Source organism: Chrysochloris asiatica, unplaced genomic scaffold, assembly GCF_000296735.1.
Source record: "Chrysochloris asiatica unplaced genomic scaffold, ChrAsi1.0 scaffold00045, whole genome shotgun sequence".
NCBI lineage: Eukaryota > Metazoa > Chordata > Mammalia > Afrosoricida > Chrysochloridae > Chrysochloris > Chrysochloris asiatica.
In genome coordinates, this window is record NW_006408563.1 from 1,988,346 (window position 1) to 2,010,085 (window position 21,740).

The window sequence follows — 21,740 nt, forward strand, 5'->3', positions numbered from 1 at the left end:
CTTACCAAACATGATATCCTTCTCCAGTGACTGTTCCCTCCTGACAATATGTCCAAAGTATGAGAGACAAAGTTTGGCCATCTTGGCCTCCAAGGAGCACTCTGGCTACACTTCTTCCAAAACGGACCTATTGGTTCTTTTGGCAGCCCAAGGCACTTTCAATAGTCTTCTCCAATACCATAACTCAAAAGTATCAATTCTTCTATGGTCTTCCTTATTCACTGTCCAGCTTTCACATGCACATGAGGTTACTGAAAATACCATGGCTTGGGTCAGGCATACCTTAGTCTTCAAGCTGACATCTTTGCTCTTCAATGCTCTAAAAAAGTACCCCTAGATAGAAATAATATGGAGCTAACTTTTAAAAAGGTAAATTTTCCACTTAAAATTATCTTTAGTATCTTAACTTCTATCAGGAGCCCTGGTGCTGTAGTAAGTCACAAGTTGGGCTGCTACACTCAAGATCAGCAGCTCGGATTAACCAGTTGTTCTGCGGGAGAAGGCTTTCTGCTCCTGTTAAGATTCACAATCTTTGAGTAGGGCTGTAGGATCAGCACTGGACTGTGAAACAGAGGTCAGCTGTTCAAACCTACCAACTGTTCCTCGGAAACCCTACACAGGGTCGCTATGAGTCAGAACCGACTCAACAGCACTTAACAACACCACTGAGTGGAACCAACTTCACAGTATACCACCACCAACAACAACAACAACTATGTCTATGAAGCTCAAAGGGAAATACTTAGACTGCTAAGTGAATTAATACGCTTGTGAAGATTTCTGAAGCTTATTCTAAAGTGTTAACATACTCACCTGTTTCAGCTTCCAGATGTCAAAAGTTGTAGCCACATAGTCTGCTATTCCTTTGAAGAGATCTAAATTATGGTATTGGAGGTCTTTGCAGGACTTTAATATGCTGATCAGCATCTTAAAAGGACATCCGTGGATATTATCTTTCAAAATGAGTTACATAAACAAACAAAAATGATGGTTTTGAATGTAAGATTTAATATGATAAATACTTTTTGTTTCTTTAGAAAAAAACTAGCATTACATTTTGCATAGAAGCTATAAGAAAAAATAAAATTCAGATGTAATATCAGATATTTTCATTATAACAGGGAAAAGTGGAAATAGAAAAATTAAGTTAAACAGATAATCAAACACCATACAACCTTGTGAAAAGAAACAACGAATTTTTCACAATATATTTTTTAAGCAAATAAAACAAATACCATTCAACCCGTATTGGTTACAAATATTGTAAACTATAAATATGTATCATAAAGTAAATGTCCCTTACCTATGACCTTCTTACTGCATTCATTCAAGAGTGTAAGAGAACGGTGATTCATTGCAGCTAAGACCTCAAACATGTGCTGACTATTCACAACAGAAAATCGGTCTAGTTCTCTCAAGGCTTTCATCTAAAGGAAAAAACAAATCTAAATTGATCACTTGTGGCAAAACAAGCTAAGCTTTTATTTTTAAATAAAGGACAGAGCTTGAGCAAAATGAGTCAAACAAATATACACACATATACTAAATATACGTATAAAAACAGAGAAATACAAATCCACTTTTACGATTTCACAACGAAACCTAAAAGTACAGCAATGTCTTTAGGAAGTAACACCAGATCCCAACAAATATCATTCTCAAGTCTCATCAGAAGAAAATTCAGAAAACATTTACCTCCAGTTTCTTTTTAAGAGCAATTGGTGCATCTTTTCCAATACATTTCATCATAGTTTGTAATGTGAAGACACGTTCTATTTTCCAAACTTGTTGATCAACCAGTATTCTGTTATCAAACACAATAAATATCCCAATTCTTAAATCTGAGAACCAGAAGAGAAATCTCGAAAGTTCATTTGGCCTAGCTCCTCTACTTCTTATCAGCAAGGACCATGAAGCCCATAGACACTAAGTGATGTGCCTGTCCAGTGGAGTATAAACACATAAAGATCAAGAAGTAGACCAACGCTACTTCCCCCCTTGTTATTCTGTTGTCTTTACTAATGAACTAGCATTATCAGGTGATTCTAGATCTCCTAATGCATACACCAAACTCACTACCATCACTGCCATTAACGACTCATTACAACCCTACATAGGGTTTCCAAGACTGCAAATCTTTGTGGAAGTAGATACCTTCATCTTTCTTCTGTGGAACTGTGGGTAGATATGAAATGCTGATTTTGCAGTTAGCAGTCCAATGCCATCCCACAGCATCACTATGGTCCCTTATCCTAAAGCATGTTGTTGTTGTTAAGTGCTGTCGAGTTGGTTCTGACTCACAGTGACCTTATACAGAGTTTCCAAAAGGAGTCCTCATGTGGTACCATGGCTGTTCAAACTTCCCAGCCGCTCCTCAGAAACCCTATGCAGGGTCGCTATGAGTCAGAACCAACTCAATGGCACTTAACAACAACACAGGGTTTCCAAGGTGCAGCTCATGGGTTTGAACCACCAACCCTGTAATTAGTCACTGCTTTTCTTACAGTGTCACACACACACACACACACACACACAATGTTATTCACATTGACCCATGACATTGGATCAGTTGCATCAATTTTATAAATTATTAAACTCAAAAAGACTTTTTAAGTCTACCCATGTTATATGACCAAATAATTTTTGTGAACGGAATGTACATGCCAATTTTCCTGTATGCCACTTTAGGAATATATGTTTCATGACAGATTAATTTAGATCTCAATGTTACTTACACCTTTTTAATGGCAGACCCTAAAAGTAGTATTAATTTTAGCTTTACATAATCCAGAGTCAGGTTTTTAAGTTTAATCAGGTATTGGCTGAAGAGTTTAACTACCAAGAAAATCACCCCCATCGAAAAAAGTGTCCAGTTTTCATCTCAGTTCTTTATTCTGGATGTAAGAGGAACAGGGGAAAATACATGAAGAAAGCCCAACAGAGTTCTTACCGTAATCCTGCTCGAAGAACGTTCACATTCTTGCATGGCTCCATTGCCTCTAAAACAGTTGACAAAACTGAAAGACATTTCTCATCACACTCATTGATACGTTCCTAATGAAATAAAATTACCAATGCATCAGGTAATTATCCAGAGCAGACTACCTCAACTGAGCTAAAACATTAAACTCATGCTTCCAAAGAAAGGGCTAAGTGTCAAACCAAGACTCCATAATCTACAATAAACAGCGTCTTTGGGAAATAAGATGGAATACGCAGGACTTCTGATTCAAAGCAGCCCATAACTGCCACTGAAAACAAGGGACACATACTCATTGCATAGCAACCAAACTCACCAGCTGTTCCTTAGGAACCCTACATAGGGTGGATATGTGTCAGAACCAGCTCTACAATGCCTGACAACAACAACAGGAAACAAACAGCTGCACCACAGCCAAGGATGGTGGCTGACTGCACCACTTTGAGTGTGTATTAATCTCTACTTGCTGTTGTTGTTAGGTGCCATCGAGTTGGTACTGACTCCTAGCAATCCTATGCACAACAGAACTCAAGTCCTGCCAATAATCTAACCGGTGCATCAGGCTGCTGACACATTCAGGAGGAAGGATTGCAGCAGGGTTCTGGAGAGCAACGCATTCAAAGCAGTGTGGCTGGCCGTCATTTTTGAGTGAGCACAGCTGTTTAACTCCCACTCAGATAAAAATACCATAGGCAACGAATTTGGTTGTTACATAACACATACATAGCCCTGTTTTCAAATGCAATTACTGAACTATTTTGAATCAGTTCGAAGCCCTGGTAATATGTAAATGAATTCTTCAAATAAGTGATACTCACCCTTACATGCATCAACAGAATTTTATATTCACCATCACTGCAAATCCATTTGATACTGATTTTTTTTTTTTCAAGGAGCTTCGGTGGCACTGTAGGATAAGCACTGGACTTCTAACCACAAGGTAGGTAGTTGCAATCCACTAGCCGCTCCGAGGGAGAAAAATGAGGCTTTCTGTTCCCCTAAAGATTTACAGTCCCAGAAACCCTCCAGTCATATCAACTCAAGGCAGTAGGTCTATTACTCTGGTTCTAAAATAACTTTTATCAAACATTACTTTTACTTCTTTTTGAGTTCTGGTGTGGGGCTGTAAGATAAGTACTCACCCACAAGATCAGTGTGAATAACAAGGTCTGCGGTTCAAACTCACCAGCGGCCCCTCAGAAACTCTGTACAGGGTTACTATGAGTTGCAACTCACTGGATGGTACTTAACAACAGAGGACTTCAAAAAGTTTGTGGGGAAATGTAATTAAAAGATAAGGGGATTTTTCTGTGAAATTTTCAAAGTCCCTCATATACACGGTAACTTGCCCTTTGCTGAAGATTCTTAGATGGCTATGCCCTTAAAATGACCCTATTTCCTTTCCTGCTAGGAAGTTCCAGATTCAGTTGGGATTCTTCAGAAACAGACCTACTGCCATATTTCACCACCTCAAGGAATCCTGGGGGTACAGTGGTTCAGTGTCCAGCTACTAAATAAAAGGTCAACAGTTTGAACGTACCAGCCACTCCACAGTAAAAAACAAAAAACAAAAAACATTAGTCTGCTTCTGTAAAGATTACAGCCTGGAAAACCATACTGGGCTATTCTATTCTATCCTACAGTGTAACTGTGATTCAGAACCAACTAAACATTAATAGGTTTTGTGTTGGGTTTTCAGAACTGGATCTCAAGGAGAACGCCAAGCACCAAAGTCCCTTCTTCCAGATTTCTTGGATTAAGATACTAATTTATACTTCAGAAATGTAAGCTGACATAATTTGAAAGTGAATAGTAACAACATAACTTACCTAACCCAAAACCTAGGGTCACCAAGTCAATTTCAACTTCTAGGGACCCTACAGGACAGGGTAGACCTAGTCCCTAGGGTTTCTGAGAATGGAAACCTTGATATGAGCTGACAGCCTCAGTTTTCTCCCATAGGCCAGCTAGTAGGTTTGAACTGTCTACCTTGCAGTTAACAGCTTAACACTTAACCCACTGCACCACTAGGGCTCCTTACAGCTTATCTGTTAAGTACCATCGAGTTAGTTCTGACTCATAGTGACCATGTATAGGGTTTTCAAGGAGCAGCTGGTGAGCTTGAACTGCCAACCTTGTGGTCCAAACCAACTTTGCGGTCCTGTGCATTAATCCACAGTGCCGCATCAGGGTTCTACACTTAATATGGCCTCTACAATTTAATTACAACTACTCTTTATACCTCAGAATAGTTGTGATTGCTCCTGATTCTAAGACAGAAATAGGTAATAAGAAATGCTTATGATTTAAAGGAGAAATCTTTCACATGGAAAGGTTTCCATAACAATTTATAGAATTCTATCAATATCTGCTGTGAATGACAGACCACTTGGCTATAAGTGGCTATTTGTTCTTACAAATTCATTGATAGTGCTCCATGGAACCGACTCCACGGCACATAACAACAACAATTATCCATTGCTCCTACTTCACCAGCACAGAAGCTATGTGATTGGAAAATCTGTCCTAAATCTAGAAAAAGCATCATTACTATGGTGGTGGTGGTGATGTGCCATAGAGTTGGTTCTGACTCATAACAACCCTGTACAGGGTTTCCGAGGCTGTAAATCTTTACGGGAGCAGAAAGCCTCATCTTTCTCCCATGGAACAGCTGGTAGTTTATAACTGCTGACCCTGAAGTTCGCAGCCCGATTCGTAACCACTACGCTACATAGGGAATTAACACTCAATCTAACAAATAAACATGGACATTCTGTAGTTTCAAATAAGGTGCACCTGACCCAGGCCATGGTACTTTCAATCACATCATGTGAATAAGCAGTGGACCGCAAGGTCGGTTTGAACTGTAAAGTCTTCAGTTCAGACTCACTAGGCACTCATGGGAAATGCTGTACAGCATCAGTATGAGTCAGAACCTTAACAACAATCTTTAAAAAAAAAAATGCTACATCTTTCTCCTATGAAACAGCTGGTGGATTCAAACCACAGACCTTTCAGACAGGACCCAAACGTAACCACTGTGCCACCAGGGCTCCTCAAACAGAGTAAACCAACCCTCTGTCCCATAGGAAAAAAAAAAAAAAAAACCATTACCACCCAGTTGATTCGGATACATAGTGACTCTAAAGGACAGTCAAAAGGCCCATTAGAATTTCCAAAGAAACCCTATAAGGCATTGCTATGGGTGTTATGGGTCAGAATTGACTGGATGGTACTTAACAACAATCACCTTTACAGAAGCAGATTACCACACCCTTCTCATGCAGACCGACTGGTGAGTTAAGCTGCCAACTTTTGGGTTGCTTAACCGCTGCAGCAGCAGGGCTCCTTAAACAGAGTAAAAGGAAGTTGAATTCTGCTTTTGATTTTACCTGGACTATCCTCAGCAAAGTCTGTACCAGCAGAGTATTCTGAGGGATTCCAAGTTTCACCATAGCATGAAGACTGAACAGCAGGTGATCACAGCGCATGATCTTGGCTTCTCTCATCATTTGTTCACATAGCTGATTAAATGCAGGGTGGTTAAACATCAGTTGTTTTTCAACGCGTTTCTGGTCTTCGGACATACTTTTGGCAATTTTCCACATAGTTATGAAATAGTTACTACTGGGAAATGTAGGTGCTTTTGAAAATGCATCTAATACATCACTCAGAGAATAACACTCCTCAGACAATTTTAGATAGGTTGGTTTTGCTTTCTTGATGAGAAGACCATCATTGGAGACCTCAGTATGAAACTTTATTTTCTTCAGTCCATCATCAGATGAATCACCAGAAACAAAAGAGAGTTTTGAGTCAAAGGATATTCGTCTAGGGCAAAGAAATCTGTCAATTGCAGGGACTGCTACAGTACTCATGCCATTTGTTTGAAAGTCATTGTCTCCTGATTTAAAAAGCAATACATTCTGAAAGAGATATCTAACGGATGACTGCATTCTATTCTCTAAGTCATTTAAGAAAAGATTTCTTGGGTTCCAGTTTGGATGAACAATTTTTGATCTGCAAAATCCCAAAGGATCTACTACCTTCACAGTTCTTGCTGGAACTAAAGTACAGAATTGTCTGAGGTTCTGTAAAAAGTAACCTGTTTTGTTATTCATTTTGCTATCCAATGAAACGCTGTGAAATGACTTTAAAGTGGTTGATATGAAGCCTCACTTGTACCAGTGAAAGAGAAGACAAACCATTGTTTTCCTGTAGGAGAATAATAAGTGGAATAAAAAATTATAAGCAAAACTTTTACTTAAAAGAAATGAGATTTATTTAACAGAGACTAAAACTAGAACCTATCAAACCATTAAAGATTGACATTAAAATCATAAAAAAATTTTACCATTATGGGTTTCTTCCCCTTCTACCATAATATACACAGTTTTACAGTACATAGGTTACTTTTGAAGTAGCTGTTGTATAGTATCTTAAAAGAATTAAAAATCAAGTTTATTTAAAGCTTCCTCTGCAAGAGGGATATAATATAGCCACAGGGAAATTGTCGTGGTTTTATCACGAATAAGGAAGACATGATGCCTTTGAATTATGATTGGTTGGTTGGTTATGTGCCGTGGAGTCAGTTCCGACTCATAGCAACCCTGTATGGGTTCTCCAAGGCTGTAAATCTTTATGGGAGCAGAAAGCCTCATCTTTCTCCCATGGAACAGCTGGTAGTTTTGAACTGCTGACCTTGTGATTTGTAACCACTATGCTACCAGTGCTCCTTTGAATTATGGTGGTGGTGAAGAATATTAGTGGAGAAGAATGGCAAATCCACCACAAGAATGCAGAAATCTGCCTTGGAAGAAATAAAATTAGAATATTCTTTGGAAGCCAGGATGGCAGGACTTGTCTCACATACTTTGGAAATATTATCAGAAGGTGCCAATCCCTGGTGAAGGACATCATGCTTGATACAGGGTCAGAGAAAAAGAAAGAGGCAACCCTCACTGAGATGCCTCAACTGGCCTCAAACTGAGTAACCATTTTAAGGATGGGACAGGACTGGGCAGTGTTTCATTCTGTTGTAATAAGGGTATGAATTAGGCTGCTGGACACCTAAAAACACCAACACCACCTTGGGATATCGTCAATGAAAATAAAAGGAGTATCTTCGATGACATGGATTTTTTTAAAAATAAGAGGATTTGGCATTTTAATATAAGGGTAAACAATCAAACAGCAGTACCGCAATATTAAATATAAGGACTAGTGCAATCAGAAAGACTCAGGAGATGAAGCAGAAACGAATGTGAAGTTTGCACATGGCCTACATTTGAGAGGGAGAGAAAACCAGCCTCCCCAGTCCCCAAAGCCAGGGGCTCAGTGCTACTTCCCTAAACTTCCAAACGACTTCTACTGAAGGACAACTGTGGAAGTGGGTATGCGACGTGGAGTCGGTTCAGACTCATAGCGACCCTGGACGGGGGCAGAAAGCCTCATTTTTAGCTCGCAGAACCGCTGGTAGTTTCGAACTGCAGATCTTGAGTTTAGCAGCCTGACTCGTAACCACTACGCTACCAGAGCTCCTTGCAGGATAAGATCGTTGTTGTTAAGTGCCGTTGAGTCGTTTCCGACCCATAGCGACCCTGTATAGGGTTTCCGAGGAGCAGCTGGCGGGACAAGACTAGAACCGGGATACTGACATTTGCTCCACCAATGATCATTCATACACTCACCTTACAGCAGAAGCCCGTGGCTATACAGGAGCAGCCATGACAGCTTACCTGAGAGTTGCGCTTATCGCGAGATTTTACGGCTCCCTTCATAGGTCAAAACTGTACGTTCGCGACTGAAGGAGAAGACTGGTCAAAGGGGTGAAATTTTACGAATAAAATGTCTAGGTATTTTAAAATAAAGATCTTTAAAAAAAGGATAAATAGCACACTGGCAAAGGGAATGTGTGTCTGTGAGCTTGCCCCAACCTAACCCTTCAAGTCATGACTGCACATTAATTGCTGCTAGGCTCCAGACTACATGATGAGTTCCATAGTGCGCCTGCGTCCAGACCCCGGTGGCGTGGTTGCCTGGAAACCGCGACGCCGCTGTCCCTGCCACTTGGTTTTTGCTTGGAAATGGCTAAATTCGTCCTCGCTGGTGAGTGATCCTGCCATGCGTTAGCCGACCGATGAAAACACCGACACCAACAGCAGCTCACTACCCAAGCTTATTTGACTGCCTTCTATGTCTACCCATCCTGGTGTGGCAATATAGGATAAGCACTCGACCGCAAGGTCGTTTTGAATCTCAAGGTCGGCAGTTCAAACTCGCCAGCCACTTCTTGAAAACTCTATGCGGGATTGCTATGAGTCTGAACTAACTCGATGGCACTTAACAACAACAATTCTACCACTCCAGTCTCCACACTGACCGCCCTATGCATTCTGCATTTATTTATGGGGCGGTGACTCTGTGTTAAGTACTGCCGGCACTGGGGATATCATGAGAGAAAGACATAGCCCAAGAAATTCGGGAGCTTTCATTTTCACAGGATCCAGAATCATGTAAATAAGTAATTTTGATACAGTGTGATTAATGCCCCAATGTAGACTTGTAAAGCCCTCTGGGAGCATAGTTGAAAGCACACACATTGCCATTCAAGTCGATTGGACTCGTTAGGACCCTATACATCAGAGTGGAACTGCCCCCATGGGATTTCCAAAGCTGTAATTTTTAGGGATTCCTGGTGTGGTGCTGTAGGATAAACACTCAACCATAAGGCCGGTTTGAACCCAAGGTCAGTAGTTCAAACCCACCAGTAGCTCAAGAGACTAGGACTAGATGTTCAATTGAGTGGAGTATGGCATGTAAGGGAGGGAAGGAGTTAAAAAGTATCCTCAACTGTTGGTTTGGACAACATGCACATAAAAAATGTAGAAAGAGCTGATCTAGTGCTGGGAGAATGCTGGTAAAATTAGCCATAGACCTCAAGTGCCTACATGAAAGACATTGAGAATCACTTACCATTGAGTTGATTCTGATGCCTAGCAATCACTCCTATGTCAGAGTAAAACTGTGCTCCATAGGGGTTTCAATGACTGATTTTTAGAAGTAGATTGCTAGGCGTTTCTTCTGTAGCACCTTTGAGTGGACTTGACCCTCCAGCCTTTTGGTTAGAAGCTGAGCACATTAATTGTTTGTTTGTACTGCCCAGGCACTATTGAGACATTTAGAAGAGTGTAAGCATCTACATGGAGTCCTGGTGGCGCTGTGGGTTAATGCCCAAGACTGCAAATCCATTTGAACTGCAAGGTTGGCGGTTCAAGCCCACCAGCTGCTCCTCAGAAACCCTATACAGGGTCACAATGGAATTGACTTGACAGTACTTAATAACAACAACAGTTGGCAGTGATGTCTATCATAGTGCTACAAGAGAGTACATATTTTTCTTGTCCACAGTTTATTACCTAAAATTCTGATCACCTTTGAAATGTATTTTATCAATGTTCTTGTCGAAAAGTGCCGTCGAGTCAGTTCTGACGCATAGCAACCTGGTATAGGGTTTCCTGAGGAGCAGCTGGTGAGCTTGACCTGCCAGCCTTGCAGTTCAAACCGACTTTGCAGTCCAGTGCATGAACCCAACAGAGCCACACCAGCACTCCTTATCAATGTCATACACATGAAGAGTTTATGTGGCTGCATGATTACACTATAGGTTCTAAGTATAGGTGTGAAAATTGTAACTAAAAGTTATTTCTCTAACTCTATGGCAACTTACAACTTCATGGTCATTACTGTGTGATGAAAGGAAACATTGCTAATCTGAATGAACTCTTTTAGGTAAAGCCGATTGTCCATATTATGCTAAAGTGGAACTTCTGGCAGACTATTTACAGCAGAATCTTCCTGATTTTAGGATACATAAAATTACCCAACATCCTGAGGTTTGGGAGGTAAGAAACTTTCATAGTTTGGCTCCATATGACAAGTACTGGACTGCAAACCATAAGGTCAGCAGTTCAAGCCCACTAGCTGCACCATGGGAAAAAGATGAGGCTTTCTGCTCTCCCCAAGATTTAAAGCCACAGGAACCCTATACAGAGGCACAATGAGTAGGAACCCACTCAGCAGTACTTAACAACAACAACAACAACAATAACAATATCTTTTAGATGGCTTTCAGTAGTAAAGGTTCCTGTAGTATTGACCTTTGAATACTAAAAAATTAAGTCCCTACTTCTTATATTTTAAAACAGTATTTATGTAGTTGTTGCTTTTCATTGATTTATTCCCCCCTAACATCAAAGGAGGTACTAACCAGTTGTTGTTATGTGCCATGGAGTCGGTTCTGACTCATAGCGACCCTGTACAGGGTTTCTGAGGCTGTAAATCTTTACAGGAGCAGAAAACCTCATCTTTCTCCCATGGAGCAGCTGGTAGTTTCGAACTGCTGACCCTGAGGTTCACAGCCGGGTTCGTAACCACTACGCTACCAGAGCTCCTTTACTAACCAGTAAGAATAAGAGAATTAATTTGACTAATTTGTTGTGTTTTTTTTTTTATCTCTTCCAAAATTCCAAATAACGTACATTGCACTTACTAATTTTCCATTCTTCATCTTGACATGAGGGGCTTGTTTATTTGGAACTGAGGTGGAGAGTTGGGTGAAGGACATTTACTGGGGAGTGCTCTTGGGGACACATCTTGGAAAGGAATGAGGAAAGCAGAATTGGACAGAGGGAAAGTTGACCAGAGGCCTCAGTGGACCCCATAGGAAGTTCTGGGGTTGGCATGGCCCTGCAGAGATGTCCCCATCATGGATGCAGGCTGCTTCTGGGAAAGGGACTTAACCTCAGGTGAGAGAAGTACCCCTGACTGAAATCAGCTCCAGGGAAGGTACTCAGCACAGAGCCATGAGCAGTCATGTGACTGAGGAGATGAGTGCACCCTTCTGCAGGGGAGGTCAGTGCTCTGCGTGCCTGACAGCACCCACTATAGTTCACCCATTGGAACTTCTGGATTTACATGCCCCATAGAGTAAGTTCACATCTTCTGAAAACTGCTTCTCCATGCCTTCGATTGGCATTTTTTTTCTTGGGGAAATTTTAAAGGAGGAAGCTTAGTCAAATGAGCTGCAGAGGTTCATGACTACACGGATCCTCATCACCTTTCTTCTCTTCTGTAACTTTTAGATTCCCCTCACCCTCTGTGCTCTTGGTGGCTCACTGGACCTGCCTCTTTGAGGGGATTGAGCCCTGCACTTACTATCCATTCCCTTTGCAGGATGTAACTGCTGCACTTGTCCATTTACTGTCAAACTTGGGAAAGAGACACCCAATGGTTCACCTGGTGGTGGGTGTGCCATGGAGTCAGTTCTGACTGATAGCGACCCTGTACAGGGTTTCCGAGGCTATAAATCTTTACGGGAGCAGAAAGCCTCATCTTTCTCCTGCGGAACAGCTGGAGAAAGTAGTTTCAAACTGCTGACCTTGATGGTTCACTTAGATGCCAAATATTCTTCCCAGCCTACATTGGGTAACCGCCCTACATGCTCCTGATCCCCTCCAGGCTGTTGACTCCTTTCCTTGCACAACGGCTCAAAGTGACTGACTGACAGCTATGGCATAAAGCTTAGTGGGCCTCAGTGTTCCCTGGTAGACATATTCCTTCTCTGGAAATTAGGATCTACCGAGCTGCAATGTCTAAAGCGCTGGGTTTAGAAGTTCAAATTCCTCCATGTTGATTGCTGAAAGTGATTGTAAGTAGGATCACTCTAATTCTATCCCTTGGTTTCTGGATCTAAGTATTCTACCTATCATCACAAAGCACCATATTGACTCGTCGTGTTTATTGCAGCCTGAAAAATTGTGTCAGTCTCTGAAATGGTGCCTCAGGTGCTCCTGGAATCAGTTGTTACATTCCTCCATGAGGCTGACAGGTCTTGGGTGGTGCGATATATGGTAGGGTCAATGGATAGCCCACAGTTATGTGCCCACGTGGCACCTTGATTTCCATACAGTGGGTCTCTTGGTACAAAATGACATTGTGCAAGATTATGCATAATGCTGGGAGTAACTAGATAATGAAAATCTAAACTTCTAATAGTAACTATTTTCAGAAAAAGGAGCTCTGGTAGCATAGTGGTTATGAATGGGGCTGCTAATCTCATGGTCAGCAGTTCGAAACTACCAGCTGTTCTGCAGGAGAAAGATGAGGCTTTCTACTCCCATAAAGATTTACAGCCTCGGAAACCCTGTACAGGGTCGCTATGAGTCGGAACTGACTCCACGGCACATCACAACAACAACAACAACAATTCTCAGAAAGCCTCAGATAACTTTCATCTCAGCATTCCAAATACAGAAAAGAATTGAAAATGATGTAATAAGCGTGCATGAAGGTATCACTCAGGTTTAATAAATACTGCATCAGCTTTAGATATATTTTTTAATAACGAAAGTAGTACAGGGTGGACCCCTCCCCAGCTCTGTCTGAACTATATAAACATAAGCCAATGATGTGAAAAGCAATATTGAAATGTTTATGGTTCTAAGACTGGAAATAACTCACATACAAGAGCAAAGGAAAGATTCACTTTTGAAATCAGTCAAACTGAAACAGTTGATCTCTCTCTTTAACACTAGCATTCTGTCTCTGCTCAGCAAAGAGAACAATTTTCAGTACCTTGATATGGCCAATGAATATAAGGAATACTGTTTTTTATTTGATTCATTTATCACTGTGTTTATTTCTAGCTTTCACTTTCTTAAAAGAACTAAATTTCACTGTAGTTGCCGAAGTGAAAAAAAAAAGAAAACTTGTATTTTAATGTTTGAATTCTAAAATGGAGGCAGGTTTAATATATGACATCCTTGGACTATCATTCAATAGGAGTGGCTGAAAGATGTGTGTGAAAAAAATAAATGGAGTCACAAAAAATCTCCCATCATCTGGAGAGAGCTGCTGGACCGCGGAGGCAAGGGCACACTCTTGGGAGGCTATAATGAATTCTTGGAGCATGCCCAGGTAAGGTGGATTGTTTCATCTGTTCCAAATCCTATTGCCCTCCCACATGATTTCGTTTTCAAATGTCTTGCTTGCCCAAGTATTCGCTCAGTTCCTTTTTTCTTCTTTTTTGACTCTTCAGTAAGAACTTTCTCATACAGCCATTGCGAGGAACTCATTTTCATCTCATTTCTCATATTGGCGTTCTCTTCCCCAATCTGTAGCTTTACTATGGCATTACGTCTAGCATGACAACTGAGCTGATGCTAACAGTTGCTAAAGAAAACCTGGAGTCACATATGGAAAAATCGCTCAAGGAAGAATCCCTCAAGGAACTCACCAGCCCCTTACAGGTCTGGATCACCAGGTGGGATAGTCAAGTCCCTGGATTCATAAGGTTGGCTTTTGATATTTAGAAAACACTGTGAAGTGGGGTTATGGTAATTCCATGGCAGAACACCTGAATGCCACATTTGATGTGTGTGTGTGTGTGTGTGTGTGTGTATGTATTCGATATATGCCAAGAGCACCTTGATAGCATGGATGTGTGTTTGTTTGAGCCTGTGTTTCCTACAGATGATGGCTCCATCATTGTCTCTTCTGCTCACCCTCTCATGCCTTCTGTTCTGTCACCTGAGCTCAGTGCCTTGCCCTTCCTTCCCTTCGCTTTCTCTGGCCCTCACTGACTATTGCCCTCTCCCTCTTTCCTGCTTGCTAGAAATTTCACTGGTTCTTGTGCACTTGCTCTCTGTCACTCCCTTTTGCTTTGACTCCTCCTTACTTTTTCTCTCCATTTTGCATTTTGCCCCCCCCCCCATTTTCAGTCTTAGAAATGTTCTGCTGTTGTCTCATTTTCTCTCCTTCCTCTATACCATCTCACTGTCAGTCTTGCTCTTGTCCCCACCCCTTACTTTTCCCCTAACATCAGTGAGACTCTCACATTGCCCTTCTCATTTGTTGTTGTTGTTAAGTGCCAGCAAGTCCGTTCTGACTCCTAGCTACCCTGGAAGCAACAGAATGAAATACCGCCCAGTCCTATGCCATCCTCATGATTGCTTCTTATGTTTGAGCTCATTGTTGCTGCCACCATGCCAACCATTTCACTAGGGGTGTCCCTCTTTTTCACTGTCCCGTCAGGTTACTTTACCAAGCATCATATCCTCCTCCAGGGACTGGTGCCTCCTGATAATATGTCCAAAGTATAAGAAAACAACTCTGTCTATCTTGGCTTCTAAGGAGCCTTCTGGTTGTACTTCTTCCAACACAGATTTATTTGTTCTTTGCAGTGCATGGTATCATTATTATTTTTGTCCAACACCATAACTCAAATGCATCCATTTTTCTGTGGTCTTCCTTATTCATTGTCCAACTTTCACAGGCATATGAGGTTATTGAAAATACCATGGCTTGGATCAGGTGTACTTTAGTCCTCAAACTGATATCTTTGCTCTTGTACACTTTAGAGAGGTCTACTGTAGCAGATTTACCTAATGAAATACAACAGTTGATTTCTTAACTGCTGCTTCCATGAGTGTTGGTGGTGGATCCAACAACATGAAATCTTTGACAACTTCAATCTTTTCTCCATTTATCACGATGTTATTTAGTGGTACAATTGTGAGAAGTTTGTTTTCTTTATATTGAGATGCCAAATTCTTCTTCATATAATCCATATATGTTCAGCATACAGACTGAATAAGTATGGTGAAAGAATACAACCCTAGCATACATCTTTCCTAATTTTAGATCATTCAGTGTGTCCATTTGTTCCGTTCAAACAACTGCCTCTTGATCTATGTGCAGGTTCTGCATGAGAATAATAAAGTGTTCCAGAGTACTCATTCTCCACAGTGTTGTCCATAGCTTGTCATGGCCCATGCAGTTGAAAACCTTTGCATAGTCAATAGAGCACAGGTAAAGATCTTTCTAGTATTCTCGGCTTTTAGCCAAGATCCGTCTGATGTCAGCAGTGATATCATCGTTCCAAGTCCTCACCTAAATCCGGCTTGAACATCTGGTAGCTCTGTCAGTGTATTGTTGCAGCCATTTTTAAATTATCTTTAGCAAAATTTTATATGCATGTGATATTAATGATATTGTCCAATGATTTCTGCATTCCACTGGGCTACCTCTCGGTGGAATGGGCACAAATATGGATCTCTTTCAATCAGTTGGCCAAATAGCTGCCTTCCAAATTACCTGGCATAGATGAGTGAGTGCCTTCAGTACTGTATCAGTTTGTTGAAAGATTTCAGATTGTATTATATCAATTCCCATTTGCCAAGGCCTTCAGTGCACCTTGGACTTCTTCCTTCAGCATCGTTGGCTCTTGATCATATGCTGCCTCTTGAAATGGTTGAACATCGACCATTTCTTTTTGGCACAATGACTCTGTGTATACTTTTCATCTTCTTTTGATGTTTTCTGAATCATTCAATATTTTGCCCAAAGAATCCTTCAATATTTCAACTCAAGGCTTGCATTTTTTTTTCGCTCAGTTTTGTCAGCTTGAGGAATGCTGAGCGTGTTCTTCCCTTTTAGTTTTCTAACTCCAGATCTTTACACATTTCATTATAATATTTACCTTTGTCTTTTCAAGCTACCCTTTCAAATTTTCTGTTCAGCTCTTTTACCTCCTAATTCCTTCCATCTGATAGCGTAGTAGTTACAAGTGGGGCTGCTAACCTCAAGGTCAGCAGTTTGAAACTACCAGCTGTTCCAAAGTAGAAAGATAAGACCTTCTGCTCCCTTAAAAATGTACAACCTTGGAAACCCTATGCAGGAATGCTGTGAGTCAGAACTGACTCAATGGCACTCCACCACCACCACCACCACCCCACCGCCATACTGGAGAGCAAGATTCAGAATCTCTTCTGACATCCATTTTGGCCTCTTCTTTCTTCCTTGTCTTCTTAATGGCCTTTTGCTTTCTTTCTGTGTGATGTTCTTGATGTCATCAATGACTCCTCTGGTTTTCAGTCATTAGTGTCTAATGCATCAGATCTGTTATTGAGATAATCTCTGGTGGGATATGTTCAAGGTCATATTTTGGCTCTCATGGACTTGTTTTAATTTTCTTCAGCTTCAGCCTGAACTTGCATATAAGCGATTGATGGTTTGCTCCTCATTCTGCCCTGGTCATGTTTTGGCTGATGATATGGAGCTTTTCTACCATCTCTTTCCATAAATGCAGTTAATTTGATTTCTCTGTATGCCATCTGGTGTAGTCCATGTGTGTAATCATCTTTTATGTTGTTTTAAAAAGTTATTTGGAATAAAGAAGTCATTGGTCTTGTAAAGTTGTATCTATCCAGCATCATTTCTATCACCAAGGCCATATTTTCCAGCTATTGATCCTTCGTCTTTGTTTCCCACTTTTGCATTCCAATCAACGGTTTTATCAATACATTTGATTGCATGCTTGACCGGAGAAATTGGTAGAATTTTTCAGTTTCATGCTGACTGGCTCCAGTGGTTGGTGCATAATTTTGAATAATAGTGGTATTCACTGGTCTTCATTGTAAGCGTCTGCATATTATCCTATCACAGACAACAGTATACTTCAAGAGAGATCTTAAAATGTTCTTTTTGATGAAGAATGCAATATCATTCCTCCTTAATTTGTCATCCTGGGATAGTAAGTAAACCATGTAATTGTCAGATTCAGAATGGCCAATGCCAGTCCATTTCAACTCACTAATGCTTAGGATATCAATATTTATGTGTTCCATCTCATTGTTGACTGCTTCCAATTTTCCTAAATTCATACATTATACGTTTCCTGTTCCAATTATTAATAGATGTTTACAGCTGTTTCTCTTCAATTTGAGTTGTGATCCAGCAGCAAATGAAGGTCCAGAAGGCTTGACTCCATTCGTGTCATCACCGTCAACTCTACTTTGAGGAGGCAGCTCTTCCCCAGTCGTATTTTCAATGCCTTCCAAGTTGAGGGGCTCATCTTCCAGCACTTTATCTGACAATATTCTGGAGCTCTTTATCGTGTTTCAATATTCAATATTCTCATGCTGCCCAACAGTGTTACACTTCTACTCATAAGATTTTCAGTGGCGGTCGCTATGGGTCGGAACCGACTCGATGGCACATAACAACAACAACAACAACAAAACATTCAGAAGTAGTCTTCCTCTCCTTCTTCTGTATCTGTCTTAGTCGGGAAGTTCAGCCTAAATGTGTCCACCATGGATGATCCTGCTTTTAATCAAAATATTGGTGGCATAACTTCCAGAACCACAGCAACACGCAAGCCACCACAGTATGACAAACTGACAGACTAGTAGTGGCCTTTCTCATTATATGTAGGTATGTCATCATATGTACTCATTTAAAAATGACTTATGCAGCATTCCAAATACAGAAAAGAATGGAGAATGATGTAATAAGCATCCATGAAGCTATCACTCAGATTTAATCAATAAAGTCCTGATGTGGCGTGGTAGGGTCAGCACTGGACTGCTAACCACAAGGTCAGCGGTTCTAGCATAGCAGGCACTCCTTGGAAACCCTATACAGGGTCCCTATGAGTCGGCACTGACTGGATGGCACTTAAAACAAGCACAACATCAGCTTTTGGTGTTTTTAAAAATAATTAAAATAGTACAAATTGAACCCTTTCCTAACCCCACTATGAAAACCATAAATGCCCACAGGAGGTCATACAGCTCTCAGGTGTCAATCGCAGCTACAATACCCAGTTGTTGTTGTTAAGCTGTTGCAGTTCAAACCAACCTTGTGGACCAGTACTTTATCCTACAGTGCCACACCTGAGACATACTAAATTGTGGCTAAGGAAAAAACACACACAGCTTGCATCGATCCATAGACATCTTGATCAATATGCATCATTGTAAGGATTATTATCTGAAGGCAGGGCTAATGATTTGGAGTAGATAACTATTTCTAAAAAATGCCTTTACTCTTCTGATAAGGGTATAAGTTTTTGTTTTTTTTTAGAAAGGAGCTATGGTTTATTGAAACTCGTTATTTCTTTATCTTTTTAAGAAGACATGTAAATGTGTAATTAGCACAAAATGACACTGCTCTGGAATTTTACTTTCAGCAATGGGAAATTCTATTTTATTTAAAACTCATAGTAAGCAGATGCACTTCTTATTCAGGGATGGCTTTCAAATGATCAAAGCAAGGAGTTAGCAATGAGGATTTTTCTGTTCTCTTGTTTTCTTTCTAGCCTTAACAGTGTCTCTGTAGCTGGGAATGCCCATTTAAACCCTTCCCCTAATTAATGTGCAAACTATAATTAAGAATAAAGATCTAAGGGAGATGAAGCGTTCCTCATATCCATAATTCAGGTTCACTTTTCCACCAGTGCCTCGGCTCCTGCCTGCTACAACCTGATTCCCGTCTTGACAAGTGGTGAGGTGTTTGGGATACACACGGAAATTAGCATAATTCTATTAGACAGCAAGCATGAAAACCACCTCTCCACCATTCTACTGGAGACCCAGGACCTGGTGTCACCCCTCCTCCAGAGCATCACCATCTGCACTGAAGTGGAGAAGGCCTTCGACCGGGCCCACGTGGTCATCATCCTGGACGACGTCACTGACCAGGAGGTGTTCAGCCTGGAAGACTGCATGCGAAGCAAGGTTCCTCTCTGCAGGCTCTACGGATACTTGATTGAGAAAAATGCCCACGAATCCGTCAGAGTTATTGTGGGAGGAAAAACCTTTGTGAATCTTAAAACGGCCTTGCTTATAAGATATGCCCCAAGCATTGCACACAACATCATTGCGGTAGCACTGGGGGTGGAAGGGCAAGCTAAAGCTGTGCTGGCCAGAAAACTGAAAACAGTTCCTGCAGGTGAGTGGACTCCTGGTGGTGGTCTTTTAAACAACATGGTCTCAAAGCAGCTAAGAAGAACCCAAAACCCTCTGTGATCCTTACAGTCAGAGGACTAAGGATGCCATGTTGTTGTGAAGTGCTATCAAGTCAGTTCTGACTCACAGCAACCACGTATAGGGTTTCTGAGGAGCCGCTGGTGAGTTTGAACTGCCAACTGTGTGACTCAAATGAACTTGTGGTCTAGTGCTTATCCTACAGTGCCACACCAGGACTGCATGGAGTTGATAACTCCTCATAGCCACCCTATAGGACAGAGTTGAACAGTCACTTAGGGTTTTCGAGACTGGAAATCTTTATGGGAGCAGGCACCACCCTAAATTCCACTACCACCTTAATCCAATTGATAGGTAATTCGCAAGGGTGTGACATGCAGCACCTTTTATTTTGCAAGAGATAAAAGGAGAGAGACTTAAGTAGAGAAAGGGAGACTTACTACCACCAAGACAGAAGAGCCAGGAGCGGAATGTGTCTTTGCACCTGGGGTCCCTGCACTGTGGAGGGAAAACTGATGCCAAGGTGTACGGAGATCTTCAAGGATTTCTGGGGCTGCCAATGCTGAAAGGAAACAAGGACCTTTCCCCAGAACCAACAAAGAGAAAGCCTTCAAAATATCCGATGCTCTCAATTTGGACTTCTAGCCTCCTCATCTGCATGAGACTAAATTTGGGGTTGTTAAAGTCATCTACTTTTGGTATCTCTGTTATAGCAGCATTAAATCGCTAAGACACCCACTAAGATACCCGAGCTAGGTGCTGCATTTCTTTGTGTGAAATCCTAGAAATCATCATTCTTGAATTCTTGAGTCTACATTCCCAGTATCTTACTGCCAGGGTCAGCTCAAAACTCAGCCAAATCGATGCTGAATTTATTCCATAGGAAACGAAAACATTTTCTACTCATTGTGTTTCTGTTGTCAACCTTGTATGTGCATGTGTAGACATTGATTTACCACAAAAGGTCCAGGTCACACCAATGAAAAGTGTCAAGAAGAGAGTGTGATACAAAATTGAAAACAAAGTGAGGGACAAGGGACTTTCATCTGGAAAGCTGCCTCCTTAAGCGTCTGCTGGTAGCATAAAATCTGATGTCCTGCTCAACTCAGAGTCAATAAGCATGTGAGAAGCAGGATGAGGAGGGAAAATGGAGGAAAGTCAGGTAAAGGACAATGAGGCATTCTAGGGACAGACCTGTCAGTGGAGCAGGAAGGAGAAAGCCGGGCACAACATAGGCAGAGGTGAACATGATGGTGTGCAGTGCATCTTGGTCTCTTAGTGATGCTGTGCTGCAGATACCTCACAGCGGGTAGCTTTAAAAGCAAATTTATTTTCTTATAATTCTGGAGGCTAGAAGTCCAAATTCAAGGTGTTGGTGGGGCTGTGTCTCTCTCTGTGGACTCCAGAGGAAGCCCTTTCCTTGCTTGTCTCAGTCTCTGGAAGCCTCAGGATTCCCTGGCATTCCTTGGTATGTGGACAGGTAGTCACCTGCTTTCTTCACCCTGTGAGCCTGTATAAGATGCCGCTCAGAGGAGACGATGAGTATTACCCATCCCACTGGAGTCCTGGTGTGGCACTGTAGGATAAGCACTTGGTTCAAACTCACCAGCTGATTCTCAGAAACCCTATCTAGGGTCGCTGTGAGTCGGAACTGACTTGACCGCACTTAACAACAACAACCCATGCCATTGTGGTCTGACCTCATAACTTCACTGATAACATCTGCAAAGAAAAACCCTATTTCCTCAAGCGAGGTCACGATCATTCACAGACTCAGGGCTTAAGATGCCAATAGACCTTTTGGGGGGGACACAATTCAATCCATTACTGTCTCCACCTTTTACAAAGAGCAGGGTCCCAGACATCCACTGAGTTTAATTCACACATAACCCTGTGTCTCAGAGCAGGTGCTCACATGTTGGCATTCGTTG

General features: G+C 41.4%; 2 protein-coding genes across 2 annotated transcripts in view; one reads left to right on the forward strand and one right to left on the reverse strand.

Moving 5' to 3' along the window:
* The window catches only part of FASTKD2 (FAST kinase domains 2), a 34,957-nt gene extending 27,856 nt beyond the window's left edge, over nt 1-7,101 (reverse strand). The window contains exons 1-5 of the mRNA XM_006861941.1: nt 6,373-7,101; nt 2,951-3,054; nt 1,696-1,804; nt 1,304-1,427; nt 814-953 (exon numbers count right to left, since the gene is read on the reverse strand). Of these exons, the coding sequence (XP_006862003.1) occupies nt 814-953; nt 1,304-1,427; nt 1,696-1,804; nt 2,951-3,054; nt 6,373-7,101 (1,206 nt within the window). The remainder of the gene's footprint in view (nt 1-813; nt 954-1,303; nt 1,428-1,695; nt 1,805-2,950; nt 3,055-6,372) is intronic.
* A 1,965-nt stretch (nt 7,102-9,066) lies between these two features.
* Nucleotides 9,067-21,740, forward strand: part of MDH1B (malate dehydrogenase 1B, NAD (soluble)) — a 35,553-nt gene continuing 22,879 nt past the window's right edge. Inside the window, exons 1-5 of the mRNA XM_006862019.1 lie at nt 9,067-9,088; nt 10,772-10,884; nt 13,823-13,957; nt 14,161-14,303; nt 19,281-19,774. Of these exons, the coding sequence (XP_006862081.1) occupies nt 9,067-9,088; nt 10,772-10,884; nt 13,823-13,957; nt 14,161-14,303; nt 19,281-19,774 (907 nt within the window). The remainder of the gene's footprint in view (nt 9,089-10,771; nt 10,885-13,822; nt 13,958-14,160; nt 14,304-19,280; nt 19,775-21,740) is intronic.